Source organism: Ascaphus truei, chromosome 7 (genome assembly GCF_040206685.1).
Source record: "Ascaphus truei isolate aAscTru1 chromosome 7, aAscTru1.hap1, whole genome shotgun sequence".
Taxonomy (NCBI): domain Eukaryota; kingdom Metazoa; phylum Chordata; class Amphibia; order Anura; family Ascaphidae; genus Ascaphus; species Ascaphus truei.
The window spans coordinates 61,049,209-61,066,322 of record NC_134489.1 but is presented as its reverse complement, the minus strand read 5'-3'; the positions used below and the strand labels follow the sequence as shown (position 1 = coordinate 61,066,322).

At 42.2% G+C, this 17,114-nt stretch overlaps 1 protein-coding gene across 5 annotated transcripts in view; it reads left to right on the top strand.

The window, feature by feature from the left end:
• The window catches only part of LOC142499385 (caspase-8-like), a 37,029-nt gene that overhangs the window by 19,152 nt on the left and 763 nt on the right, over positions 1-17,114 (top strand). For 4 of the 5 annotated variants that reach the window (XM_075608652.1, XM_075608653.1, XM_075608655.1 and 1 more), the window contains 9 exons: positions 3,419-3,527; positions 5,087-5,222; positions 7,131-7,249; positions 8,227-8,263; positions 8,400-8,459; positions 9,183-9,262; positions 11,935-12,043; positions 14,117-14,609; positions 15,270-17,114. The exon at positions 15,270-17,114 is cut by the window's right edge and continues 763 nt beyond it. In XM_075608652.1, coding sequence (XP_075464767.1) covers positions 3,419-3,527; positions 5,087-5,222; positions 7,131-7,249; positions 8,227-8,263; positions 8,400-8,459; positions 9,183-9,262; positions 11,935-12,043; positions 14,117-14,609; positions 15,270-15,423 — 1,297 coding nt within the window. In that variant the 3' untranslated portion in view covers positions 15,424-17,114. The remainder of the gene's footprint in view (positions 1-3,418; positions 3,528-5,086; positions 5,223-7,130; positions 7,250-8,226; positions 8,264-8,399; positions 8,460-9,182; positions 9,263-11,934; positions 12,044-14,116; positions 14,610-15,269) is intronic. The other variant, XM_075608656.1, reaches the window with a different exon arrangement.

The window sequence follows — 17,114 nt, the reverse complement described above, 5'->3', positions numbered from 1 at the left end:
ATTGTCCAATCTGGCTTCCATTCCTCACACTCTACTGAAACAACCCTCGTGACCATCCACAACTTTCTTTCCCAAGCTCGCCACTCCAAACTCTCCTCCATCCTCCTCCACCTCTCTTCAGCCTTTCACACCTTTCATCACCTCACTCATCTCTACCCTCATCAATCTTGGCATCACTGACAACGCCCTCTCATGGCTCTCATCCTATCTCTTCCACAGCTCCTACTCTGACACCTTCAATAATTCATCTTCTCCTCCCACCAGCTCCTCCATATTCCTCCAACAAATCCAGAATTCTGCAGCTCATACACTTCTCAATCTCTCCCGCTCTGCCCACGCCACACCTCTCCCAACTCCACTGGCCACCCATCCAACAGTGTTCCCTCTTCAAATTCCTTACCCTGGTCTACAAATCACACCATGGTCCTGCCGCAACCTTACCTTGCAGCAGTCATCTCTCGCTACACCCTTTCCTGTCCTCTTCGCTCCCTGACTGCCACAACCCTCATTCCCCCCATAGCCCCTCCTTACGATTCCGATCATTTACCTTACTCACCCTCCTCCACTGGAACCAGCTCCCCTACCACATTCAATCTGCCCCCTCCCTAACTATCTTCAGAAGGCAACTCCAAAACTCATCTCTTTTCCAGCACATTCCATGTTCACCCATTAACCTCCCCCCACCCCCAACGCCCATGACCCCCCCTACCCTCAACCCTTCCTAAACCTTCCTAAAGTCTCACCAAAACCCTCCAAAGTTGCCCACCTCACCGATCCAATTCTCTCCAGTGTCCCCACTGTCGGACCTCTCAGCATGTCACCGACGAGACTAAATCCAGAGACCTTACCAAACCCCTGCCCACTAACCAAGCAAGTTTTACTAAATAATGTACAGTTTCCTGAAAAAGGGCGCTATACATTTTTTATAAATAATAAATGCGCTCAGTAGTGGAGCCCAGTGACGTCACCTGCTCCTCTCTATCTGCCGCAGTCTTACCCAAGGCTATGAGGCTTGGGCCTGCAGGGAGCGATTGGTAAGGGGCCTGGAGAAGGAAGGGTCCCTGACTTCAATAGTTAGTCAGCAAGACAGCTGGGCCCCCCTCCTCTACCGGGCCCGGGACAGTTTAATCTTAAATAATGAAGTAACGTTTGCTGCGTTCGGTTATAATCACGAATTTAAAATTACGTTTTGGGCCATAGTATTTGTGCAGCCTCTGAAAGGTCGGGGGCTCTTGGAAGGTCCGGGCCCTGGGCTACAGCCCAGTTAGCCCATACCTTAAGATAGCACTGGTCATACAATTGATAAATAATCTATATATTGTAGGCCTTTTTCTACATTGAAGCCAATACAAAGAAAAAACCATTACAAGCAAAACAATAGCTAGTAATAAACATACAGACTATTTTAAGGAAATGGTGGAAACCATACGTCAGAACATCCCCTCGGTTTCCTCCTCCCATCCCACACCCCTTCCTAACTCTCCTCCTGCCTTCCTTGACTCTTTTTCCGCTGTCTCGGAGGAGGATGTGTCACTGCTGATTCTTCTCCTTCTACCACTTGCCGTTTTGACCCCCTTCCCTCCCATCTCCTAAAACCTCTTGCTCCTACTATAATCCCTGCGCTCACACACATTTTTAACTCTTCCCTCTATTCTGGTACCTTTCCCTCCTCCTTCAAACATGCAACAGTTATACCATAACTCAAAAACAGCAAGCTTGACCCTACCTGTCTTTCTAACTATCGACCTGTCTCCCTCCTGCCTTTTGCCTTAAAACTCCTTGAATATCTTGTATTCTCTCATTTGCTCCATTTTCTCACCACCTATTCTCTCCTAGACCTCTACAATCTGGCTTCCGCACTGCTCACTCCACTAAAACAGCCCTCACTAAAGTAATTAATGACCTCCATACTGCCAAAGACAGAGGTCATTACACTCTGCTCATACTACTTGACCTCTGCAGCATTTGACACCGTGGACCACCCTCTTCTCTTTCACATTCTCCATACTCTTGGTATTCGGAACAAAGCTCTATCCTGGATCTCCTCCTACCTCTCCCATCGTACTTTCAGTGTCTCTTTTGCTAACACCTCCTCCTCCTCTATCGATCTGTCTGTGGCGGTACCCCGTAGCTCTGTCCTGGTACCTCTTCTCTTTTCTCTGTACACACTTTCTCTAGGTGACCTAATCACATCTCTTGGGTTTAAATATCACCTCTATGCTGACGACACACAAATTTACCTTTCAACCCCTGACCTTACACCTGCTGTACAGACTAAGGTTTCTGAATGTCTCTCTGCTATATCATCCTGGATGGCCCTCCGCTGACTTAAACTTAACATGGCAAAAACAGAGCTCCTAATACTTCCTCCCAAACCTGGCCTCACTACCACCTTCCACATTACTGTTGGAAGTACCATCATTCACCCAGTAGCCCAAGCACGCTGCCTAGGGGTCACACTCGACTCCTCTCTCACATTCTCCTCTCACATTCAAAACGTATCGAAAACCTGTCGGCTTTTCATCCGCAATATTACTAAGATACGCCCTTTCCTCTGTTGCTCGACTGCTAAAACTTTGACTCGGGCCCTCATTCTCTCCCGTCTCGATTACTGTAACCTCCTGCTGTCCGGCCTTCCTGCCTCTCACCTGTCTCCCCTATAATCTATCCTTTAATGCTGCTGCCAGAATCACTCTACTCTTTCCTAAATCTGTCTCGGCGTCTCCCCTCCTGAAATCCCTCTCCTGACTACCTATCAAATCGCACATCTCACACCCAATTCTCCGCCTCACTTTTAAAGCTTTACACTCTTCCTCCTTACATCTCAGCCCTAATTTCTCGCTATGCACCATCCCGACTCTTGCGTTCTGCTCAAGGATGTCTTCTCTCTACCCCTTTGTATCTAAAGCCCTCTCCCACCTTAAACCTTTCTCACTGACCGCCCCACACCTCTGGAATGCCCTTACCCTCAATACCCGACTAGCACCCTCTCTATCCACATTTAAGAACCATCTTAAAACACACTTGCTTAAAGAAGCATATGAATAGAACTGTGGCTAATACTATACATGATACATAAAGTTTGGCCCCCTGCAGACACACTTACCAGAATGCTCTTCTCCTGTACGTTCTCCCTACCAATTAGATTGTAAGCTCTTCGGAGCAGGGACTACCCTTCCACAATGTTCCTTTTATGTCTGAAGCACTTATTCCCATGATGTGTTATTTGTATTACAGTATTTGTTATTTATATGACTGTCAAGTGTATTACTACGGTGAAGTGCTATGTACATTAATGGCGCTATATAAATAAAGACATACATACATTTTAATTTAACACTGCAGCACCCTTTCAAGGTGAAAGTTGATGGAGAACATTAATTTAAACTGTAATTTGGGCTTTATTTTTAAACCACAGACGTTTGCTTTATGAGCTCTCAGAAAACCTCGTCAAGGAAGACCTAGAGAGTATCATCTTCTTATTGAGTACCAACGACGTGCTACGGAAGAAGCAGAAAGACAATACGGTGAGGGTAAAAGAAGACACTTGGGGAATTAGATATATGGCATGCCATAACATGATGACCTCAGAATAAGGTCTGATATTCAGCAAGATCACTAGAGGAGGAGCATCCATTGGCCATAGTGATTCATGGCCACAGTAACCAACACTGCCTATTTATTCTGAGGAATCATTGATTTATACCGGCAAATTGGGTACTTTCCCCACAAAATACAGTACTTCATTGATGCCAATGGAAGTCAGGGAAAGTTTTAGAAATCTCACTGAAAGGGGCTTTCACATCTTGGCCAGTGTATTGATGTCATATGTTTTGTATAGGATCATGGAACGTGGAGAAAGACTTGGTCAGGTTACTTTCGAATGTCAGAATGAAGACCATACTAGAGCCGCTTAGTAGGCGTCACAGGCTGTTCCTTCGTAGTAATAGAAGGTGCACTGTGATGGATGGAAAAAAAAACCACTTGGACATAAAGATGTACAAACACATGCATCCATATTACAATTCTGTCCAAGCCCTTGCAATGTAAAAGTTATAAACAACGGAACAAGAGTGTATGGTGCAGGCGCTCTGATTTAATACCAAATCAAGCATTGCTAAAACAAGAACATGCAGCACCATCACCTCTGTCCATCATCATCATCATCATCATCATCATCATCATCATCATCATCATCAATTTAGAGCAGCAATCTGACCTGCTAATTATTATTGTCTTTTTACATACCTACATATAATTTTTTAAAACAAGGGTTTCCCAGGAGCTAAACCACGGCACGGCAAGCTACATGCACCCCCCACTCCTCGATCTAAATATATTTCATTTTGAATTTCATGGCAAGAATTTTTGTACAGGAGAAACAATATAGCCTGGGGTCAGCCTTACTTTGTAGGCCAATAAAAAAGCGATGAGATGAGACATTGCAGCTTCCGATAAGGTGACCACACAACCATCTTTGCTTTTTCTAGCCAGTACTGCCCAAAGTATATTAAAAAAAAAAGTATCCAGCAATTGAAGGGTTACTGGAGCCTTGAGTGCTGCAGCTTTGCTCTGGTAGACCTCCTGGTTCATATACGGTAACATATATTTGATTCTTGGGGGTATTGCTGCTTTAAATATGGAGCACTTGGAAAAGTGAAAACGTAAGATGTAAGTTACAGAATTTAGTGCAATTTCAATCAACTGGATAAGCTGGTGTGGTCTTGATTGGGGAACTGGTCACCTTTGGAATAAACTAACAAAAAAGAGGGGGATAATTGCACTTAAACTAATGCAGGGTGTGAGAGGTCTTTTTACGGGGACAATTTATCACGGTCACTAAGGTTTGGCAGTAAACTGATGCAAAGAGTCTCATTTTTAACTATGATCTTCTAGTGACGGTCAATCCAAGTACTGTATTAAGGGGTAAGCTGCACACACATCCAAATCAGAAGTAGTCTGCTTCTGTGGATCTGCATAAAATGTAAGAAACTTGGTAAATTGGTTTCTTAAATTTGATGCAGGTGCTAAGAGTGGAATATAAAATCTTAAGCTTGAAAAATGAACCCCAATGTCTCAATTCCAGAGCGTTCTGGAACTGCTATGTTATCTGGAGAAAATGGAGGTCATATCCCAGGATAACTTGAGCGTCTTGGAAGACATCTTGGGCAAAGTTTCACCTGACCTCTTAAGAAGAATTAGCAAATACAAGGAAGAGATGGGTAGGTGGACCTGCACCTTTAGTATAAATATCGTTCAGGTTATGTGAGATACAAAGGGCAGTTCCTTATTTTGCATTATAGACTAAACAGTAGAGATGTGGAAACATTTTGCTCAAGGTCCCAAGCCAGGGGAAATGTGCCCTTTTTCAGCAACAAAGAAAAATTTGTGAACAAGACCAACTCTATAGGGTACAAGCAATTCAACAAGCATTATTAAGTCTATGTGCATTACAATTTCGCCATAATATGCTGATTTGCAAAATTCTTTAAAATCACTATATTTGCATAATTCTGAGCGTATAAATAGGTTCCTTACAGTCGCCATATTTGCTCACTGTCTGGCAATATTTCACTGAAAGCTTGCGAAATTGCAAAACCTAAGACTCATTTTGTAATATTATTAGAAAAAGAAAAAGCGGAACTCGTAGGATCCAATATCAGTGCTCAGGGTACACAAAGAAATAGTCCAGAGTAGCTTAGGTATCATACATATGGGGTCACTCATATATTAGCTTTTTGTTGTTAATGGTATAATTAGGCTCATGTGTATATACAATAGAACGTCATCATTACTCCGATTGTGAGGAGGGATAACCCTGTGTCAGTACCCAGAGGGGATGTCTGTGGAGCCCACAAAGGTGGGAAACCCAGACACCCTCACAGACAGGAGGTAACTGTCCCCTGAAGCTAGACTAGTAACAGATCTTAAATGTCCATGAATGTCCTAATCAAAGCGGTACTCACGACCTCGTTGGTAGGAGCCTGAAATCCATGTGCTCTCAGCCTGAAGGTGAATACAGGAAATCGCATCACATGGAGGGAAAGGTTAGGCGGTAAAATGTTATGATAGGTGTAATATTATTAGCCCTTTGAGGCCCAGTGAAACGTTTCACAAGTAAATGAAATTGGGGCGGAAAAACATAAATCGAAATTAGAAACTGCATTTGGATAGTTTTGCCAATCTCTACCAAACAGGAGGGCTTTATTGAAGTTTGGCATGCTGGTTGGACAAAATTGCAGCCATTAATAGTTAGTAACTCCCAGAATCTTTGGCACCTCGCCACCACTCCCTCCCCAAGGCCAACCACAGTGCAACCAAACCCCCAACTCCAGTTATCCCTGTCCAGTGCAGGGTGTAAGGAGGCCCAACTGGGGCAACGGGATCCTTGCTCATTATCTTGTGGCACGGTTGGGCCTAACCTTTCACCTTCTGGCGCCTGTGCTGCTTCCTGTACGAATTGGGGGGAGGAAAGAACAAACAGAGATCCTGCAGCTCCAGCTGGGCCTAGGCATAGCTTGCCTGCACATGGCAGAGCTAACTTGGAAACTGGAGAGGGAGAGGGGATGCGTCAGCTCGCCTAATTGAGCAGGGGGAGACGGGTCCGGAAAGGAGGGGCGTTGCTATGACCATTGGCCATTTTTTAATTATGTAATAATACAAACATATTACAAACATTTAGCCTACAACAATAATCCCCCATGGACAACTCATTACCTGCCCGTTAACGTCCAGGTAGATTCACCGCCTTCCTGGGTAATTAGTTGACCGTGCCCTGTCCTTTAGGAATGATTCCTTAAACAGATTTCTCGAGTCTGTTACAATATTGCTTCTAGGGCATAGATATTATACATGGAAACGTATATATTGTGCTATTGACCAGGTAATATATTATCCATAGGGGCCACACTGTAGCATCAACATCAGAGTTCTATAATGACTTAAAAATGGAAAGGCTGCAGATGACTGCATGAAGAATGTATTTCAAATGTAATAACTCCTAAAAGTCAGTAGAGCGATAGTAACGTGAAAAATACTCCTTTATTGTTTGTGACCTTGTAAAGTTAATAATGAGGAGGCTCATGTATATATGTTGCTCCTTCAATATGCCTTTTACTGTTTTATTTTAGCTTCACTACAAAGCCAGGATACTGATCCCAGTGAAACAACAACATTGCCAACTTTGTGTACGGAGTATGAAGAATACTCCCCACCTGAAGACACGTACAGGCTACCACTGCCCATCAAGGTACAATATGTATAACTTTTATTTACAGATGAGTGTCCTTAAAGCTGCAGTTCAGTCTTTTTTTTTTTTTTTTATTAATTTTTTTACTTCAATAGTTACATGTGTGCAATCTCTAATAACCTAAAGAACTGTATAGCTGCCGGTCAATTCGTTCTCCATGTATTGATCGGCAAAATTTGGTGACATCATTAGTGAAGGGATCTGTTTTTCTTCTGCTTCTGTGTCTCAGTGGAAGCTCATGAATATTCATGAGCACTCCTGCACTGACATGTGCTAGAGGGAGGGCAGGGCTGACAAAGGGGTGTGCCAGGGCTTGTGACAGGACATGAAGGGGCAGTGCCTTAGCAAATGGCTGTTAAAATAGAATACAAGAAAATTGGTCTTTCAAAGGTGTTTTTTTAAAAACAGAAAATGCTAAAAGTATTTTTTCTTACTATAGAACTGATTTATTAAAAAAAAAAAACACACATGCAGGATATTGACTGAACTGCAGCTTTAAAGCCACAAGGATCAAGATGTTTAGCAGCCAAAACCAACAGCCTGGTGAGGCTTGATCTATTTCTTTGTATGTTCTTGTGCAACCATCTCTAGGCATCAGTTTACACAACTGAGAACGAGTAATAGTTACACCAATATATGAATCGCTCTCTTTATTAGAAACTACCACAAGGACCAATACAGACAATAATGTATTTATCTAACATGGTGCTAATGTAAGCTGTAGAAAGATGCTATGAATCCTTGTTTCGAAAAGAAAATTGAGTTCCTACAGAGTGCAAAAGATGAACAGACTTACTTCAGGTTGTCTTTCATAAACAGTGTGTCTAGAAACAAGGTTGTGCCCTTAACAAGTGAATCCGTTAATATTTATGTAATGCATGCAAGCACAATCCACTAGAACCAGACATATATCTGATGTGAGCTGATATATGTTTAGTGGATTGTTTTTTATGGTCCGTTTTGTATCTTCAATACAGGATGATCCCGACATGAATATGGAACATCCTGCCTATTGTAAGTTCTATTTGTTCAGCGCTTTTCTCTCTCATTTGTCTGATATCTAAATGAATAAAGAATAACTGCAAGAAGGAGAGATGTGAATTATGAACTGCTTCCACAATGATCAATAAATATGTCTATTTTTGTCTAGCCATCACTGACCGGAGCCTGAGGGAGCATACCCAAACAGTACATGAAGCACCTGAACGAGGTCTTGTATCTATTCATTTATCATTCAATGTGGCACACTATGCAGCGTATATGCTAAACAAATAGAACGACATGCAACATATACAATTCACAACATTGGAATATGCAATCGCAACTGTGCAAAAATAAGTGAGGACTCCAATAGTGATACCTCATATGCACTAATAATATATTTTGAAAACAAGCTTTCGGGGGGCAAAATGCCATAGATATCATAATAATGTTTGGCATGTAACACCTCACTAACTCCTCCTACTGACAACTCAAATCACAACTTCATTTTTTTTACCCTTGTGGGAAGCAGGGGGTCTCTGGAGCTGAACCGTGTTAATTTCAACTCTGTGGCCACCTGCTTCCCTACTGTATATACATACCTCTGAAAGGTTGCATCCCCGGGTGAGCACCCTTTACATGGGCCAATTGGAAGCCGCGGCGTCAGCTCTTGTAACTTCCTATTGGCCCACGTGATGCTGTGCAATTAAACCTGCATTATATACTGGCATCACCTTCACAGATATGTATCTCGGGAAGCAAGGGGGTCTCTGCTTCCCACCTAGGGGGGAAATAGAAAATGATTTAACCGGTGATACTGCTTTAATATACAGACACCTTAGTATTTTAACAAATGTTCACATTTTTAAAAATATGAGTGTGTGTGATAACTTCTCCAGCTGCAGTAGTCAGGAGAGGGACTATTTGACGTTTACCTATTTCTGGTTTACAGACAGCAAATCTGGAAACATTGAACACTATATCTCTGAACTTAGCCTTAATGCAGAATCTACATCAGGAGGAATCCCAGAGGTTCGTCTCTATCTTTATCCAATCAGTATTTTCTTCATTTACAGGAGATAATGGAAAAAAATTCAAATACACATTCTCTGTTTGCTCTTTTATAACCCACCATCGGTCGTATTTACAGCGCTACTCCACGACACGCCTCCCAACATGGCTTTCAGCCCATCTAAACAAGTGGGTTGTTAGGTGTCATTCAGCCCAGAAGGTATTTTATGGAGTGACACCGCTTCGTACTGTAGATACGCCCCATTCACATGAATGGGCCATAAGGTTGTATAATACCATAGTGTCTTATCCACTTAAAATCAGATTTCTAGTCTAGAGCAACACTAACATAATTAAAATATGCTGGCACTAACATTAATAAATGTGGATCCTTATGGTTTTAACTGAATGTATCCTTTTAAGATCTAGAACGACTGAACATTTTTTGTCCGCTCCAAGTAGCAAATGGAATAAGGACATGGCACTGAAAAAATCATATACTGTATTTGTTGTTCTAGAAATGGTGCTCTTACTATGTAAACAAATGTTTTTTTAAGATGCTGCCACTGAAGGTAACTGACAGCGAGTCCCTTGCACAGCCGAAACCTTTCTGGAAAACGGAAACCTAAAACGCTTACTTCACAAACCACCAATTCTGTACACCTACAGCAGGGTTATCATCCTTTCAACAAGGGAAGTAAAGAGACATTTTTTTTCCCGCCAACTAGGGCTGACACAGTGATGGTGGGTGAGTGGCCAGCACACTTGCAGTCAGGGCTACAACCCATTTATAGAGTAGACAGGGTGACCAGCCTTCATTTCTCTCTGCCCCTCTCTTCTCACTCCTTCTGTGCATTTCCAGTCCACAATTGGCACTGTAAAAACCAGGGCGACACAGACTTGTCTTACTGCAGTCTACGTTGCAATGTACAGTAACTAGCACAGGAGGCTGCCCTCTAAAATGTACTCTAGATGTCATTTCCTTCATGCAAATTGAAAAGGTTTCCTAAAAGAAGAGAAGCCGGTTGGGTGAAGGAGAAGTGATGGAGTGGTACAGTAAACGGACAATCACAGTTTTGCATAACATCAATCACATTTCACACCAATATACTGTATAATATACCCACACCTACGCATATCCCCTCCACTGCTCTCCTTATTCACAGTTCATCTATCCCCTGCTCTAATTTTTGCCAAGACTGTCCTGTATATATGACATTCTATCTCTGGCCTAGAGTAATCAAACATTGATCATTAGAAATACTGCAAAAAATATGCGCTACTGTTATTGCCTTTAATGTGTGCATTAGAGATATTGGAGCAGAGCATCAGAATGTGTATATCAGGCAAGTTTATCAATTTGTTGGCGGTTAAAAGGGCATCAGCCTTTTTAAAGAGTAGTTTTGGGGGGATCCAAGACCCTGAAAAGGATCCCTCTACATGGATGGGATAAGTGCTATTTATTTTATTAACCCCTATAGTGCCCAGGTAGTCTCACTGGCACTCAAGGAGTTAATGACCCCACTTATACTAATGTTTGTGTGTGTGTATATATATTAACAATGAGAATAATTTTTGATTCGTTAGCCTACATGCCTGTTAGCCACCTCTTGGTTAATAGGGCTGTTAGGAATTCCTACAGGGGGGGAAGGGGGTTAGGTGTGTTGTGGAAAAGGTGATGGGGTAGTTGCCCTGGGGAGGGTAGTTAGCACCCTGGAAGGAGAGTACTACATGCCTTGCTTGTCTTAGCAATGCCTTTGCTAAGCTCTTAGGTATCCAAGGAGGGGGAGGGGGTGATACTGTAGTTTAAAGCAGCTATTAACCCTTTGGTGCTTGTGCTGCGCATTGGTAGCCTCTGTTATTAAAGGAGTTCCTGTATTTTCTGCCATAGGGTTTGTAATAACAAGTATATGATATCCCCCAGCATTGCATTACTAGCTGTTATTGACTCCCGTTTATGGGTGGAGTCATCGCAACATAGCTATTGCAAACACCTTATCACATGGTACATTTTTTTCGCAATGTTAGGCCATAACATTGCAGTAAAAAACAGGTGCAATATTAACTCTAATTTGACAGAGTTTGATATCTCCCGGCCTCTGTTTTTTTTCCTCTTGCTACATGGAGAAATGACAGTGAGAAAATTCCTACAATTGAGGGAAAACTGAGCGCACAAAACAACTGTCGTTGCTGGAGAAAACTACCGTATTTCCTCGATTGTAAGGCGCCATCGATTGGAAGACTTACAAATCGAGGAAATACGGTAATAAAAATCTTTGTGGAAGAAATGGCAACCTCCTGCTCAGCCAATCAGAAGCAAGGTGGGTGGGCGGAAAGGGCCAATCACAGACGAGGGCAAGGTTACATCCCCGGATGGTTGAGGAGTGAGGTCAGTGTTGGTGGGAGGTTGGAACGGGACAATTTGTAGAGTGATTAGAAAGCATGGTCTCTGCTGCATCGAGCCGTTCAGGGCTCCACATGGCCAGGATTAACCTCCTCCCTCCACAAACTGCGGGTAACCTAGCAGCCTTCCCCGCTGCGGCGGCTCCGGCTTCCCGCCCGGCCGGTACTCCAGCAGCGGCCCCTTGCAGACGTTTTATTTTTTTTTAAACATTGATTTTAAGACGCAACTATGATAACTTCTATCATACCCAAAAATTTTGATTTTTTTTATCACCGTTTCTTTTCCTCAGCAGGAGGCTTTATATGAAATGAATCGCAAACACAGAGGTCACTGCCTGATCATAAGTAATTTAAATTTTATGAAAAACCAACCAAGGAAAGGGACCGGAAAAGATGCCGGTAGGTTATGGTTTTGGCATTCTGATTTTTAAAGCCGTATAATGATTTTACTATTACTTGTTGATTTATTTATTATGTTATGTAGAGCTTTGCATTCTGTAAATCTCTAGTTATAGTAAAGGAGAGAAATCGTAAAAACGTTATAGAGTAATTGCACAGATTAACACAGTGACGCTATTGATTTCCACCCCCCACCCCCCTTATATAGCACAGTGTACATAGCGCTATAGTTTACAAGAATACGGATGTTCCCAGCACACAAGGTCACAAATAGAGCTGACCGTGGAATTGAACCGGCACGCTGCAAACCATCCCGAAACTTTAGAAATTGTAACTAAATACAAATTAAGCCTGGGTGAATTGTCATTTTTAAGAAACCCCAGAAAAATACTATAACATACATGCAAAACAGAAAACGGTTATGGAATTTTGCAATGTGAATGATCGCCATTGGAAATATACAAAAAAGTGTTTAAAAAAAAAAAAAACGTAGATTCTTTTTAAATTGATCGACTGGGACTGAACCTTTACATATTTTTTTCTCTCACTTAATTATTTATTGAACTGTTTGTAGGGAAGGGGTACAAAAAAAAGGGTAATTGGGCGGGGATGAGGAACAGTCACCATCAATCATCAGAATAAGTCATTTGTTACAAATACAGTATCTGGTTACAAGTAAGTGAACGAACATATTATGTTGTCCTGGAGACTATGGGGCACACCTAGGGGGAACGCTTGTGTATCTCTACAAATTGAGCAATTTCACGAATGGTTCCTTGTTTTAGTTCTCAATTTGTAGCGATGGTACTTTCGCCCTGTATGGAGGATGTTCATATGACCAGGGAATCTACTGTATATCAGAAGTTGGCTGTGGGTATGATATGCACCAAGGTCCTTAAGTATTTGTAAACGTGTCCATTGAATAGAGGAGGAACCCAGTTATGACTTCCATATACACGTACATTATTTTCCACATCCTGTTAAGGATTGAGGACATTTCAGGAGCCGGTTGCTTCCAGTTGGCCGCAATCATAAAGTACATCTGGTGGCAGAAAGCAGATGGGTAATAAGTTTCCCTTGGTATTTAGGAATTCCCGGGGTTGGTCTATTCAGCAGTGCTGGCCAAGGGTCTGGGGCTAGACTCAGCCCTAAAATTCTGTTTATTATGGTTTAAATTTGGGTCCATAGATTTGTAATCTCCTCGCATTCCCACCATGTGTGCAACATGCCCACCACCTCTCCACACTTTATGAACCACAGCAGGGAGGGGGGTGGTAAATTGTGTTTAGCTTTGTCAAGGTACGATACTAGCTAAAAAGAAGCTTATAGCTATTTTCTTTCATTAGTATGCTCAGAGACTTTTCGGATGGATTCTCATAGTTCTTCCCAGTCCTCCCTCTCCATAGACTCTCCCAGCTCCTTCTCCCACCGGTTTAGGACATTTGGCTGTGACCAACTTGCCACCGCCGCATCACCACCAGGATGACTCATCCCTGAATGCCGCTCCGCCGGTCACCTCGTATCCACCATCCGCCATTTTTAAATGTCCTTGTTGGATCAGCCAGCTGCAGGGCCCTGTGGCTGGGGAGATCCTCCAATGACATTTTAAAATGGTGGATGGCGGAGGTGACCGGTGGCATGGCGACCTGAGTTCTGGCGGTGGAGCGCCGGTGGCAATTTGATCATGACCAAATGTCCCATTCCGCCTCCCGCTGCCTCATATAGAGCAGTTTGTTGTCTAGCTCTGTTAATAAAAATGTTTGGTATAGGGTTGAGATCATACCTTTCGCATATGGGTCAGAATTACATATGGTTTCAAAGTTTGTGTTGGAGGAGTTGGGTTTGCCCAAGAAGCAGGAGGAGGCGAAGTGTCTCAGTTGAAGGAATCAAAACATATCTCTTGTAGGTGCTTTATGTCTGTCTATGGCTTCTGCAAATGTACCTAGTCTTTCAAAAAAACAGTAGGTCTTCTATTCTTCTGAACCTCCTTCTTTTCCACCATGAGAAGTCTTCCTCTCTCATTCCCCTTGACATAGATTTTAATAGACACCTGCATTTTTTTGGCACTTTTAGATGACTTGTATGACGTGTTTACGTGGCTTGGGCTGGAGGTGGAAATTTGCAAAGACCAGACGGCAGAAGAAATCAGTAAACAAATGGAGCGCTACAAATCCAAAGACCATAACGAGAGAGACTGCTTTATCTGCTGTATCTTGACCCATGGAGAGTCAGGAGCCATTATGGGAGCTGACGATGCCGTAATATCCATTCATGATGTGATGTCTTATTTCACTGCTACAAACTGCCCATCACTGGCTACCAAACCCAAGCTTTTTTTTATACAAGCTTGCCAAGGGAAAGAAACACAAAAGGCAGCCTGCGTAGAAGCTGATGCAAATGTTCCCAGACCTGTTGAGAGGAGAAGATATGTCCAAACCATTCCAGATCAAGCTGACTTCCTCTTAGGAATGTCAACGGTGGATGGTTATTCTTCTTTCCGTCACGTGACAAAGGGAACATGGTACATTCAAGCCCTCTGCGAGAACCTGGCAAAAAGTGTTCCAAGGTCAGCATTATTACTTTTGCATTGTTTAAAGTAGCATCACCAAATAGTAATGACAAATGAAATGCTTACCCCTAATACACTCGGTAGCAATACCTAAAGGAGAATAATATTAGGTGCAGTATGGGGTGGGAAGGTAAATAGGGCAAGAGACAAGAAAAGAGGTGACTGGTGGTAACCAATGGAAAACTTGTACAGCTCAACCCCCTTATAACACTATGCTTGGGGTCCAAAGAATCACATCGCGTTATAAGCAGATCGCGTTAGAAACAATGTACAATTGTATGCATTGTACAATAAAGTATTTAAGATAGCAATAATCGTGCTAAAGTACAGTATTCATAAATACAAAAATTGGGAGCCATGCTTGCATCGCGTTATAATCGGATTCGCGTTGTAACGAATCACATTATAATGGGGTTGAACTGTACTTTCAAATAGCTGGGACCTGTAGCTCCAGACTACATGGTAGAAGCATTTTCTTCTAGGGCGACAGTGGCAATGAGTATCTTAATGATCAGACTTTAAAATGTGTTTCTGTTGCACCTGAACCCACTCACCATCTTTCTCATTTTAGTGACGACGTTTTTTTACCCCGCTAAAACGTGAAAGTTCTGTTGCGTGCAATATCTCAATTCAACTACTGCCTGTTTGTGTTTACAGAGGTGAAGATATTTTGTCCATCCTCACGAAGGTCAACCAAGATGTCAGCCTGAAGGAGGACAGGGACGGGAAGAAGAAGCAGATGCCCATGCCAGCTTACACCCTACGAAAAAAAATTATATTCCCTTTACCCCCATCCCGCTTTCAATACTGACCATGCAGGGTCTACTATTCCTAAACGGCATAATGCTCAAGCGTTGCTCGCTACCAGCAAGGTGGCCAAGAAATACCGGGAGAGCCCAGCCACAGGTCCTAGATTGGTTTTAATAGCGAAGAACAAGCTGAGTCCAACAAATATTTATAGTTTTTACTTAATGTACAGTAGTAAACATCCTAATCATGTAACACTCACTGAGCCACTATCCGTATGGATTGCACTGGCTTCCTGATATATTTAACTACCTGTACAATGTTTTCAGATCTCAGGTTTGGCCCTTTCCTCTGTGCCTCTGTTTACAGTTTAGTCTTGGCTTTTGTATTAAGCTTTAATTGTTAGTTAAGCATAAGGAAACGTAGTCTAATAGACATCACCAAAGAAAAGTCATTAACATGTTTTAGTTGGATTTAAAGGGATAGCGTGCCATAAAAGGACCTCTCATGGTTAATAGGATTAATCCAGGCTACAAGGTTCACAACTACTTTCTTCTGATAGACACCTGCATGCTATATACTCTTTAGTACAGCCCAGGGATGGCCCACTCCAGTTCTACAGTTCTCAAGAGCCACCAGCAGTTCAGGTTTTAAGGAGATCCCTGCTTCAATACAGGTGGCTCAGTCAGAATGACTGAGCCACTGATTGAGCCACCTGTACTGAAGCAGGGATATCCCTAATACCAGGACTGGAGTTGGCCACCCCTGCTCTTTAGTGTATACTGAAGGCTACTCTGAGTGTGTGGTAACAGAAGATAAGCAGACAGCAGTGCAACAACTGTCTTGTCAAGCAGAACGCATGATGAACCAAAGTCAAGTGCATTAAAAGTAGTGTTACCGAGTTTAATGGAAGAGATAATAACAATCATAAAAAACAAAAAACATTATTTTTTTATATAAAATTCTCAATGGTTCACAAAGGACATATTTTTTAATAGCTATCTTTTTATTCACTTTTAAGTAAATGTAAGTTTGCAAACAATTAAAATGTATGCTTTCTTGGCTTGATTATCAAAAATGTCATATTTTGGGGGGTGAAAAGAAATGGGGAATAAATTCTCCAAGTGAAATCGTTCTACAAAATATTGCCAACTTGTATACAAATCTAAATAAAGGGCTCAAGTTTAGGGCAGTAATAATCTCATTACCACTAAAGGAAAAGTACAGTGCAAGGGGTTAACAGATTCCAAGGTAGTTTCAGTGCCAGGTATAATGTTTCCATTGGTGAGTTATGCGGGTTCCCAGAAGGGAGGATAGTAATTTATCTCAGACCTTATGTGCCTTTACCACATTTTACTTTTGCCTTAAATCAGGGCAGTTCCATTTAAAAAGAGAGACGGCTCAAGCTGTTTACCAACAATGTCCTTGTGGGCCATTTGCTCACATGCAGACTATGGTTTCAATAAATAACAAGCCAACAGCAATGTTATTATATACCTTCCTCTGCTACCCCTTTTGTGCACTCTCTGTTCCTTTACTCCATACACCTTCTACCTCAGTCTCTAAATATATCCCACAGCTTTATCATCTATGGTCTATGAGCCGGATCAAATCCTCTTATTAATCCAACTGCCCAGCAGTTGGACAACACTTGCTTCACTTCACGTGTGATTTAAATTGTGATTATTATAATCACAAGGATCAGATACTACCACTGTAAAATATTCTCACTAGAAATAAAAGTGCCCGTGGGTA